Source organism: Lupinus angustifolius, unplaced genomic scaffold, assembly GCF_001865875.1.
Source record: "Lupinus angustifolius cultivar Tanjil unplaced genomic scaffold, LupAngTanjil_v1.0 Scaffold_22_144, whole genome shotgun sequence".
Taxonomy (NCBI): domain Eukaryota; kingdom Viridiplantae; phylum Streptophyta; class Magnoliopsida; order Fabales; family Fabaceae; genus Lupinus; species Lupinus angustifolius.
This window is the reverse complement of record NW_017719899.1, coordinates 1-13,129: the sequence shown is the minus strand read 5'-3', so window position 1 is coordinate 13,129 and position 13,129 is coordinate 1. Positions and strand designations below refer to the sequence as shown.

The 13,129-nt window shown below is 29.4% G+C and overlaps 2 protein-coding genes across 2 annotated transcripts; one reads left to right on the top strand and one right to left on the bottom strand.

The window, feature by feature from the left end:
* The first annotated feature begins 4,685 nt into the window (after positions 1–4,685).
* Positions 4,686–7,727, top strand: LOC109338371 (plant intracellular Ras-group-related LRR protein 6-like). Its single transcript, XM_019575587.1, has 3 exons — positions 4,686–4,886; positions 5,502–5,671; positions 6,659–7,727. The coding sequence occupies exons 1-3, from the start codon at positions 4,686–4,688 to the stop codon at positions 7,347–7,349; spliced, it is 1,062 nt and encodes a 353-aa protein (XP_019431132.1). The 3' UTR covers positions 7,350–7,727.
* Positions 7,728–9,969: 2,242 nt separating this feature from the next.
* LOC109338375 (oligosaccharyltransferase complex subunit ostc) lies at positions 9,970–10,702 on the bottom strand. The gene has a single exon (XM_019575592.1). The coding sequence runs from the start codon at positions 10,615–10,617 to the stop codon at positions 10,093–10,095; it is 525 nt and encodes a 174-aa protein (XP_019431137.1). The 5' UTR covers positions 10,618–10,702; the 3' UTR covers positions 9,970–10,092.
* Positions 10,703–13,129: the final 2,427 nt, after the last annotated feature.

The following is a 13,129-nucleotide window of genomic DNA, read 5'->3' as shown; positions in this document are numbered from 1 at the left end:
TTATGTCTAATTTTATCTCCAAATACTTAAAATTTTGTGTATTGAATTCTAAATAACATATTGAAATAGAGGATTGAAAATCTTGATTTTAAATTATCTATATATTTAATTAATCAAATTGATAATCATTTTCATTAGTAGATAACTAAATAAATAATAAATATTGTAGGTATTTTTTAATTATTTTTCCAATTTCAGCTAGTTACAAAATTAATTTTACTAACTCTAGTTTAATAACTACTTCATAGTTAGAAGATTTTAGTCACCTTAATAACAATAAGGTAGAAGTTCACTTCTATAAGTTATAAGCCCATTACTACAAGTTACAAGTTTGTAACTACAAACTCACAACTAGAGGTGACAAAATTATCCATAATCCAAAACCTATCCAAATTCATCTGTTAGAACTAATAGATTTAAATGGATATAATTCAATGAATAATATTGATAATGGATGAATTCAAATTCATCCATTATATCCAATGAATATCCATGAGTATATCCATTTGGATGGATACCCAATCCATCCAAAAAAATAAAAACACATTTTTTTCCAAATAAGCGACAACCCAACTTTGCTATGCACCCAAACAAAATATAAACCTTAAATATTTAAATATTCATAAAATATTTTATATTATCACCGGAGATTATTTTATGAATTTTTTCCAATTAATTCAATATTAATATAAAAAATCTTTCTCACCTTTTGCAGGAAACATCGACTTTACTAACTCCTTATTGTGTTGTATAAGTGAAAGGCCAAATATTACTCCACCCTCTTCCATAGCAAGATTTGTTAGATACATAAATGTTTTCTATACAACGATTTTAGATACACTTAATATATAATTACATAGTCATAGAGCATTATATAAAAATGTGCTACACTTAATATTTTTGGTCATATAACAAGGATATAAGATATAAAATGTGTCACACTTACAAGAATCTGAGATACAATAGAGCAGTGTTGTAAAAACTAGTTCGTGTCGGCTGGTTCAATCGGTAAACCAGTGAACCAGTCTCAATACCAGTACGATATAATAATTGTACTGATCATACAATCATACTAGTTAAAACCAACCAAAACTAGTCATACCGGTCGGTTTTCAATTGAACCGTTCAGTCATACCGACCGGTTTATATTTAAAATTAATTTTTTAATGAAAATAAAAAATTATTGGGTTTTAATTGAGTTTTCAACATTAATTTTAATATATTATATATGTATATCTAATTTCATCGGAATGCAGTTTAATTAGTGAACCACTCATTCAATTGTTATACCACTGTACTAGTACCATAACTAGTTTGATGACTGATATGATATTAATAACACTGCAATAAAGCATTAGCCTAGGGGTTTGAGACATTTTTTATTTTAAAAAAACATTTTTTAAAAACATTTTATAAATTGATATTTAAAAATGCTTTATTAAATAATAATTTTTAAAAGAAATTTTTTCTTCTTATAATGTTTTATTAAAAATGTTTACTTCACATTGAAAAAAAACGGATTAGATATCCATTCATTCAATCCATTAAAATGGATAAATGAATAAAATGAATAGATTGAAATTCATTGGATATGAATGAATTAGATAGTTTAAAAATGTGATGTAATTGATTTATATAGATTGATGGATAGTTTTTCATCCATCCATTTTAATCCAAATCCAAATTCATCCAAACTCATTCAATTACCACACATACTCCCAACTACAAACAAATCCAACAAATTATGCTACTAGGGATCTAATGTTTTGATATTTTTGGACATTCATGTGGTACAAGTTAGATGATTTATTATAAACTAATATTATAGCAAAAATAAAAAGTTTAAAAATTCTTATAAATATAAAAAGCTAGATGCCCTAATTAATTGGATACATGTTGAGTATATACTAACACATCATTTTTTTTACCTCGTTATGGTCAAGAGGATTTCTAAGTTAAATTTTAGGAGAATATAATATTTTCTGTAATTTAATATGCATTACAAATAAATATATTCAGGAATTTGAAAATAGAAGGAGAAGATTCATTAGTTAGGCATATATTGTGAGAATTGGACTCGACAAGAGGATTCAATCGGTTTGGTCACTGAGTGAATTTGAAAACGATTTTGGTTTGTAGTTTTAACTAAAAAAGGCTTAGACCACTTTAAATATGGGAGTAAACTTTTATTTGAAAAAATGATGGTTATCAAATAAAAAAACGGTTAGAAAATATAACTAAGAAAATGGGTAGGACCTTTACACTAGATTCCACATGGACAAAATCAATTTTTTTGTTTATGAAATTACTTGTGTGACATAATTCTTATTCATTGTGATGTTTATATCAATTAAAAATAATAATTAAATATGAGAATGAAACTTATCCATCCACCACATTACCTACTGTGTTAAGAAAACATCCTATACCAAATTCAAACACCACCTAATAAGATGTATAAATTTTTGGTATTACCCTCTCACATGATAGATGGGAAACCAATCTCTAAATATATTCAGACAATTAAACTAAAACTCTTTTTTAACAAGTTTTTTATATAGATATAAATATTGGTTGATATCAAGAAATGTTGTATGGGGAAATGTTTTGGTAATATTTTTCTAAGGGGAAAGTAAATAAACCTCATTTTATGTCTATTACAATTAGTTATAGTGAAATATTTTTATTTCCAATTACCAATTAAATTTTATATGTTGAATTTTTTTTATCTATTTATAAAGATAATGTTAAATTATTAATAGGTCAATAAAAAAATTATTATCATTAGCCTCACAACAATAACATACAACAATACATTTTAATCAATATCTACAACACCAGGAAACTACGTCAAAGTACAAAATGATTGATATGAATGAGATACATACATTTTAGATAAAATGCAATAAAATAATTATATACAATTTTTAAAATTAAATAATAACTATCTAAGAATTGAGATTAAAAAATATACCTGTAACAATTTTTTAGTGTTAGTAATTTAATACTATTTTATGCATAAATGAATTTCACTAACAATTAAAGTTTAAAGGATAATTATAAAAAATTGATAATGACTACTTATAAAATTTATGAGATATTACTCAACATTTCCCTTTTTCAAATAGCATTAATTAATGAATATGCACAAATATAAAAATATTATATTATTTAGGCAAAGAAAAACTTATATATGCATAATGTTTTTAAGATAAATTTCAAATATATTGTAATAAAATTTATAGAAAAATATTAAAAATAAGTTCTTGTTATTATAATAGGAAATAAATAAGCATATAATAAATTTGGAGAAAATTATTTATTTTATTAAAATGGATATATAATATAAAATATTTAAAGTATAACATATAATATTATTTTTATTTATATCGTGATATTGTGATATATCAATTTAATTATTGATTTACTAATTAAATTGTATATCAATAAAAATAGATATAATTATATATTATATTAGTATTGTTGTTGAAAAACTAATAAGGATGTGTTTGATCTTCCATATTAGTAAAATGCATATCACTTTGTATATTTTTAAATTTTAAATAAAAAATAATCAGTATAGTATAAATAAAAATTATTGACTTTGACTAGTATAACTATATGGTAAATATGCTATGGTACGAGTATTAAAGTGAAGTAAACTCAACAATTTTCTTATTAAACCTATCACTATAGTCCAACTTTGATTACTATTTATAATATGTATTTTATTATAAAAATTTTATAATAGGAAAAATATTTAATGATTTACAACTAAATAGCAAAATAAATAACTTGTATTTCAATTAAAAATAGAATTTTTCATTTTGAAATAAAAGTAAGTGGACTTGAAAACAATTGACCAATTGATGAAAGTATATTATATTTTATTGTCGTTCGTGTAGAATGTTTTGGTGATTCAGTTTAGAAAAAAAATTAAATCTCTCTTTTTTCTTTAATAAATTAATAATTCCTGTATAGTGGTATTAATGTAAAAGTTTATTATTGACGAGACTATTAAAAGTACTCTGAAAATGTTGTAATATTTAAAAAAAGTCATGAATGTTAATCAAAAGATATTTTATTTAAATGTCATGATGCATAAAGGAAAAAAGATATTTTATTTTGAAGACTAATTTAAGTGTCAATTCAAATACAGGAGTTGAAATGATTTTTGTCGTAAGATATTATTAAAGATATTATACACATCATAAAATTATTTTAATTTTAAGCTAAAACAAATATAATATTTATTAACCTGATAAATATTCATATAGAGCAACATTATTTGTATATCTTAATATATATATATATATATATATATATATATATATATATATTTATTCACTTTCCAATTTTTATTTATACATCATTGGAAAAAATTATCAAAATACCAAATGAAAAACAAAGTTTGCTTGGGGAAATAAATATATTTATTGATATTTTCCTCTTTGTAAACAAAATATGTTCCAGAAGATAATATTATAAACTTATATAAATAATTAGTGGTGTAAGTGTAAGTAACAGTTTAACTTCCCCTTAACCTATATATTACACATACACTATCCCTTTTAATTTCACAAATCACAAGTCAAAACCATAATCTTCATCATCATCACTATTTCTGAGTTCTTCTTTTCAGTTTCAAGTTAATTAATATTAATATTATATAGTTTTGAAATATAATGTATGAATTGCAACAGCATATGCAGCCAAGAATGAAGAGGGGTATGAGGAGAAAGAAAGAGAGAAGCAAATCCTTTGATTTTGAGGAAGAAAAGCTTCAAATAATGAACTTTAATAACATGTCTTTGGAGTCTCTTCCAACATTTTCTACTGATTTAGCTATCATTTGCAAATTGGACCTCTCTAATAATAATCTCCAGGTATGAGTACTTATATATAATGAAAAAAAATGTGAACATTAAATCTTGATCATAGGGTTTTTAGTTTGTGAAACTTACATCAATAATTAAACATATTCTCACATATATTTATTGGTTCAAGGTAATTTATGAGCATAATGTAAATTATACTTATGTGAGTGTTATATCTATATACCGTAAAGTTTTATATATTATTTAATGGTGGATGATACAATGATAATGTATAAAACTTATAAGGGTACATTTTTTCTCTCTATATATACTAGTGTGTATAGGCACTTCATGCCTGCCAGTGAATATTGTATGATATTACATACTCAATTTTTATATATTTCATTTTTTAGAATTAGAATGTATTTGTTGTATTCGGTTTACTTTATATTATATTTTTTGTGCACTTATGATAATGTTTAATTTAAGGTGGGATATGTGGTTAATTAATGTGTTGGTGACGGTTGCTTAGGATTATAAGGTTTTTTTTGTAAAAATTAAATAATGTCAAGAGCAAAACAGGAAGTGAAAATTACAGCATAAGAAAAATTATTTCAAGTCTTAGCTTTATATATAGTATAGATTATATGATAAATATATAAATAAATATTTTACTGTTGACAGAACATTCCAGAGTCATTAACAGCGAGATTACTGAACTTGTTGGTGTTGGACTTGCACTCAAACCAGATGAGATTTCTTCCCAATTCTATTGGCTGCCTCTCTAAGCTCAAGGTTTTGAATGTTTCTGCTAACTTCATTGAATCACTCCCCAAAACCATTGAAAATTGCAGGTTCACTTTTGTTACCTCTATTTCTATGTATATGATGATTACATAATCAATTTACACCATGTTCTTTGTTTGTGACTTGGTCTTTTTAAGTGCTTAACATACGAAATTCTCAACTTAGCTTAAACCTTATTCTTTTTAAATTACTTCATAAAGCTGGGCAGTGTGATTAGTGGGTATATTTATAGGGTGATAATAGGTTAGGTTAAGATAGAACAAACATCCCATCAAAAAAATCATGTTTCTATATTCCTAGCCAATCAAATTTTAATAAGTAATATAAAAATGTTAGTTTATATTTTTATAACTTTTATTTTTAATTAAATATCAAATTTTAATTGGATATGAACAAATGAGACAGATGTTCTCCCTTCGTTAAGTTAGATCATGATATAATTCGAATAAAGGAATTATATTTTGTTAGTATATAATAGATCAAACTTTAAGATCTATCTCACTTATTTTTAATCAGGATAATGTGTATAACTGACTTTGACACCAAAGAGAAATACCTACTTTTTTTTATTTCAAAAAGAGGGGTCCAAAATTTCTCCACATTACCTAAAATGTAGGCGTCCCTCATTTATGTCAAATTTAGAGGTAAAGAAAACATTATTTATACATGTAAATAAGTCAGTAAGTTTTACTAATGAATAGGTTAGTAAGCTTATAACAATAAATAAGTTCGTAGATAAAATAGGATAGGCCAAACTAGGTTACTAGGTTTTAAGTTATGTACCTTATAACAAAAGTTTATGTTCCCAAATAATAAAAAATTCAAAATGTAACAATGATCTAAAATTTGAAGGAATGTGCATTAATAATGAACATATTTTACCACACTATTGACATATCATTCTTCATTTCATCATTTGTGTCAAAAATAACACATGTGTTCTTTTAGACATGAAATGCATAATACATGAGAAACATTGTTATATTTTTGTATTATTAGCATGCATGCATATACTAAATATTTTGACCCTCTAGGTCCTTAGAAGAGTTGAATTGCAACTTCAACAAACTGAGCGAGCTCCCAGACACAATAGGGTTTGAGCTCATAAACCTCAAGAAGCTTTTAGTCAACTCCAACAAGCTTATGTTCCTTCCAAGTTCAACATCGAATCTCGTCTCACTGAAGATCCTCGACGCACGCCTAAACTGCCTTAGGTCTCTCCCTGAAGACCTTGAGAACCTCATCAATCTTGAGGCCTTGAATGTGAGCCAAAATTTCAGGTACTTGGAGACTCTACCCTTCTCTGTAGGACTCCTTTTGTCCCTTGTTGAATTGGATGTTAGCTATAACAATATAAAGACCTTGCCTAACTCTATTGGGTGCTTCAAGAAGCTTCAGAAGTTAAGGGTGGAAGGGAATCCACTCATTTCACCTCCATTGGAGGTGGTGGAGCAAGGGTTACATGTAGTGAAGGAGTACTTGTGTGAGAAGATTAACTCAAGCCATGAAAGCAAACACAAGAATATGTCATGGGTAAGGAAGCTTGTGAAGTGTGAGAAGTTCAATGGATACATGAGAAGTAAGAAACAACCTCAACATGAGGATGATGATTTCAACTTGCATCAGTATCACACCGCCAGTCGTCTTTCTACACAATCGCTAGTCTTGGGTGTGTTTTCACCCAAACGCTTCTTCTCGCATCATCGTTCCTCCTCTTTCGGTTGAGAGTGATGTCATGGGTATGGAAGCTTGTGAAATGTGAGAAATTCAATGGATACATGAGAAGTAGGAAACAACCTCAACATGAGATGATGATTTCAACTTGCATTAGTATCACACCATCAATCGTCTCCCTACACAATCACCTGTCTTCTTGGGAGTGTTTTCACCCAAACGCTTCTTCTCGCATCATCATTCCTGTCTATCGGTTGAGAGTGGCCATAGGTTTTTTTCTTTGAAAATCCCTGTCTATTGAATATCTTGCTTGTGGTGTTGGAAGTACCATCTTGCAAGTGGTGATTATGATGGATGTAATGCAAAATCTACTAAAATGTATGAAGGATTTGAAACGAGTTTAAACAAAGATATCATTAAATTTTTACATTGTTGATACACCATCCATCATTAAATGAATGAAACCTGATATGCTGAAAAAGAATGCATGTCCCATTTTCTCATTCAACATAATTGTGTTTGTGAAACTTTACAAGCATGTTCATGCATGTAAAGCACCCAAAAGTTTCATTTGATGTCATATTAATAGCTGATAATTGTGTAGTATTGTTTCTTGTAATCTTCTTATAGAGCATGTAATTTCTGGTTACTAGAAGGTGCTTATAATTCTCAAAGATAAGTACAGTTATAAATTATAATTCATGGTTACTCTTCGTCTTGATAAGTCAGCGAAAGAAACTGTCCAGCAAATAATTTATTTGTTTTGCTTTCATTTCATATAAAGATCGTTTTAATTTTAATTCAAGTACTTTAAGCTCTTTATATTGTTGCACAAAAAAGGTTAAACTACTATCTTATTTCTAATAAAGATCAAGAAATAAGGTTGTTACTTAGTGACCAAAAGAAATTACAAGTTCAAATACCAGAAACAATATCTCCACATGCATTATTAAGGCTGCACACATCTATCCTACTCAAACCATATAGGTGAGAGTCTCATGCACTAGAGTGTCATTTTTTACAGGGAAATCGGTGGAGGGCTAATACCTAAGTAGCATACCAGAAGAATAAGAACACAAACCCATCACTTCAGATATCCATTTACTTACTATTGAGAGCAAGTAAATGAGCACAGCCAATAAAGTATGTGAAGCTTGTTACTTCAAGCAAGGTTACATATGCAATAAGTAAATTTAAATTTCATCCATCCTGATATAACCAAAATCTACCATGATAACTTTCATACACAGATTTAAACATTAACTGAATGCTTTACCACTCACCCACATGCCTAAGCTAATCAAGACTTAAAACAGTTTAGAATTTTTGGCTAAAATATACTTTCTCCCTCACTAACCCATTGCATGTGTTCCATCTTCCATGGCAACAAAAAACAGAGCCAATCAGAAAACCAGTCTATGTTTCTCTATTGTTCAATGTTTTCCAACTCAATCCATCTTCAAACCAAGTAAAATCACAAATAATACCATAAACAAAGCCTAGTTCTTAGTATTCAAAATAACAATGAATAACTGCCCGAACTCTCTGCCTTCGAGTCTCGCCATACACAATAGCCATGCTAAGTCACCATGTGAGAACCACACCTTTAAGCCCTCACTACATTTACTCAAGAACTTCTCCCTTAGCATGAACCAGTGGAAGAAACCCAAATTTCAGAACCGCCTAAAAACTTCAACAATTCACAACCATATTATTTCTCATCCTTTTGCCATTGCAAACAGCAACCTGAAGGAACACCATCACAGTTTCATCCAAAACCACATCTCAATCATACAGTTCTTCCAAATCAGTGATCAGGAGTCAATCTAGCAGGAAGTAAATACAAAGGTACCCAAACAAAGCATTACCTGGGCAACATGGTCAGGGACCATCTACTCTGTTCTATTCATAAAATAACTCAAATTCGTATATTCCGCCTCATTTCCCCATTCTATACTCCTATTTCTTCTATTCATAAAATATCCCAAATATTGTATGTTCCGCCCTATTTCCCCATTCTATACCCTTGATCAGTTATTCAACTTCCAGACAACATCATGTGTTGCGGTCATAATATTGCAGTTGTGGTGACCGCCGCAACCACATCACACCACAATTGCGGTGTAATACCGAATCACAATGAAGCAACCGCATTAGGTCGCAACAGACCACATCAAATCAAAAAATATTTTTTTAATCACAAAATAATTCATACTACATCCACCATAATCCGCATCACAACAACCGCAATGAATGCAATTGCACTAACTGCGAGCGTGACCGCAATTTAATACACTGCTCCTATCTATTCTATTCATAGAATAACCCAAATATCGTATGGTCCACCCTCATTCTAATATGTCTACCAAACTCTACCTTAGAAATGACAGTTTCCAAAAATGCTCTAAAAACATGCATGCTTCAATCACAATTAACACTAACTACAATTTACACATTCATAAATTATCAAAGAAACTCGTAAAAATAAGGGTGACCCAGTGCACAAGGCTCCCAGTGCACAATGGCTGGGATCTATGGGGTCCAGGATTGTGGATATACCCAACCTTTTCCCGCAGGCGAATAAGTTGTTCCCAGGGTTTGAATCCATGTCATGCGCCGAGGCTCTTCCTCATAAACACGAAATGCGGAAAAAAAATCTATCAAAAGAACCTTAACCAAAGTAATCAAAGTCCTTATAGCATATTAATAATACCAAATTCAGATCCAATGATGATAAGTACATAAAAACAACAAAATCCTCAAAAATTAAGACAAAACGAAATTAAACTTAAACTCATCTAAGATAAGCAGGGATCTTGATTCGGATGAAAAGCATAGTCATGATATAAGCAAAAACAACAGATGAAACACCAGCAGTAGCATAAGAAACCTTAACACTTTTCGCTCTATTCCGATCCAAACCTAGATCCAAAAGAACGATTCCAATTCCACCAAGAACAAACATGAATCCAGACGATAATCCTTCAATTATATACTGTCCGTTAACGCGTCCTGGCATGAAAACAACGGGCCGTACAGATCCAGTGTACGGATCCTGTGTTGAACCGATACCTGGTGGTTCAACGATTACGTCGTAGACGATGCCAGAAACAACCATGAAGTAGGTGAGGAGAACGACGGCGAAGACGGCGTTTGAGGATGGGAGAGAGAAGGAAGGGAGTTTGAGACGGAGGCGTGGGGGGCGGAGGAAGGTGAAGGGGACGAGGCGGAGGATGTGGAAGAGTGGATCTATTGAGGCGGCGGAGGAGGTGTCGGTGGCGGTGGTTTGAGAAGTCGGGTTTTCTGATTTGGGTGGCATCTTAACGGGTCGGGTTTTCCACAACCTATAGGGAAAGGAGAGTGCAATGATTTGTGAGTTTCACTTTTGTTTTCGGTATTTATGTTACCCCGAGTGAAATGTGAAAAAACATAAAGATCATAATTATATTATTGGTCTATTATTTATTATTCATTTAAAATTGTGAAGAAAATAATGATTAAATATGAATAATAAATAATGTGATAACATTATATTATATATATATCTATATATATAACTCATACATAAGGTTAATACATACTTTTTTTCCCACTTTTTATTTATATATATATATATATTACATTTTATGAAACTAAAAATATCAACAAGATGTTGGTTTAACATTACAAGATCGTGCTAGATTTCAGGATAACAAAAAAGTTAAAATTCAATTTTTTGGAAGAACATTTATTAGGAAAAACAGTCACACACCGAAAGAGATTAGTTCCTTACCCAGAAGGATAAGATATACTTTTGGTAATACCAAAAAAGTGAAACTAAAGATAGTCTTGTTAGAAGATATTTTTAAGAGAAAAATTGTATATTAGACTAATTGTATATGATTTTTTTTACGTTGTTACTATACCATCTACCATTAATATTTAATTATCAATAACTCTTAATATATAGAAATTTGTTAACATGAGGAACCTCATCTTTCATTAGGAACATATTAACCTTGTATATCATAAAATATAGACAAAAAATATGCATAATGATTTGTTGAAATAAGTATTGGTGATAGGTGTATTTTTGTAAGTTGATATGAAAGAGAGATAAACTACTTTAACTTTATATCTTCATCATTCATTTAAACATAATATCTCCCTCCACCTTCTCCAAAACCAACCTCAAAGATTTCTCACATTCTATTTTCTTACTCAATGTTTTGAAGCTTTCCCTCAAAATCAACATTATGCTTATTGCCCGGACTCGAGAAGCAATGCAAGATTGGCAAGAGGAATTCACGAAGGAGCAAAGTGAAGAAGGATGAAGGCGAAAAACCCCTATTTATAGGAAAGGGGTTGGACCTGTGCCTTCCCCAAGGCCCAACCCGAACACACATCCATCCGTTCAAAATCACTCAAGAGCAATCCAATAGTGACCCGAGAACCAAAACAGGGGATTCGAAACGAATAGACACATCTGTTGAACACTCGAGGCATCCAGACGAAACATTACCAACCCTCCACGTGTCGACCAAAGATGGATTGACGTCATGACCTACGCCTAGAAGCTACTCATATAGTCATCCCAACATAAGATTATAAGACTTTCTTTTATCAATTTATGTTTATGGTTGAACTTATGATTATTATTTTTAGTGAATATCCATATGAAATTGTCCTAGTATGACCATTAGACTGATACTGTTATAGCTGACATTAAAAAACTTTAAATTGAGTATAAAATGGCTATTAAAATATTAGATGATTATATGAAATGGGAAATAAATTATTGTTTTTGCTATAAAAGACATCCATCTAAGTGTTGATTGTAAACCTAAAAGAAAATATTTAAAACATTGATGAACAAAAACATTGGTATCAACAAACCATTTGTTCACGTGAGAGCTTTTGCGGATCACTCTATTGTATCATAATTTGTGTCATTTAATATGTCATTGATTGTGATTAGTTGACAAAATATATTTAAGTTAAAATTTTATTAATAATTATTTTTTTGACCAATAACAATTGATAACACATAAAGTGACACAAATTATGAAATAAAAAATGTGTTCTAAAGCTTTTCTCACACAAAAATTCCTCACTGTCTTTCAAGATCCATATCAAAAAATTGGTCAAGCATACTTGTAGGTAGCAATGAATAGAGAAGAAGGGGTCTAATGGCTAGAAGATAATAATGATTAATTATTGGTCGTTGGATTATTGTTAGATAAATGATGGAGATACAAATTCAAAGTAGTTTATCTCTCTTCATATCAACTTACTAAAATATTTCTTTCATCAATACTTATTTCAAGAAAGCATTATGAATATTTTTGTTTAAATTTTATGGTACACGATACTAATATGATATTGGATAAATGTTGTAACACCCCGTTTTTGCAACTTAGAAATTAGGACTTTATTATAAAAATATGATGAAAATTTAAATAAAATTAAAGGCAACCTGTTAGAAAACCAGAGTGAATATAAAATTTCTTTTCATTAACATGTTCAAGATGCGGAAATATTCAATATTATCATTACCAAAAAACGAGGTATCACATTCAACCTGAAAACCATGATTTATATAACTATCTAATTGTTTAAGTATATAGCTTTACAAAATCATTAATCTTAATCTTAATATAATGATTATAAAAGACATCCTGTGTGCAAAAAGAATCACTCTGAAGTATTTTAATAAAATATAACTTATACAAAAATCAGTTCAACAGACCAAGGGTATTCCTAAATAAGAGCCAATAATCCCAATATAAATAAGATACTTAACTATATATTATCTAAGTTCTTCTTGTCTATATTTCCATCAATGAATATCC

What these genes read in the sequence shown, in the direction of transcription:
- LOC109338375 (XM_019575592.1), bottom strand. Translation starts at nt 10,617, where the DNA reads ATGCCACCCAAATCAGAAAACCCGACTTCTCAAACCACCGCCACCGAC.
- LOC109338371 (XM_019575587.1), top strand. Translation starts at nt 4,686, where the DNA reads ATGTATGAATTGCAACAGCATATGCAGCCAAGAATGAAGAGGGGTATG. An exon ending in TCTCTAATAATAATCTCCAG is followed by an intron (nt 4,887 to 5,501) that starts GTATGAGTACTT and finishes TACTGTTGACAG; the next exon opens with AACATTCCAGAGTCATTAAC. An exon ending in AAAACCATTGAAAATTGCAG is followed by an intron (nt 5,672 to 6,658) that starts GTTCACTTTTGT and finishes TTGACCCTCTAG; the next exon opens with GTCCTTAGAAGAGTTGAATT.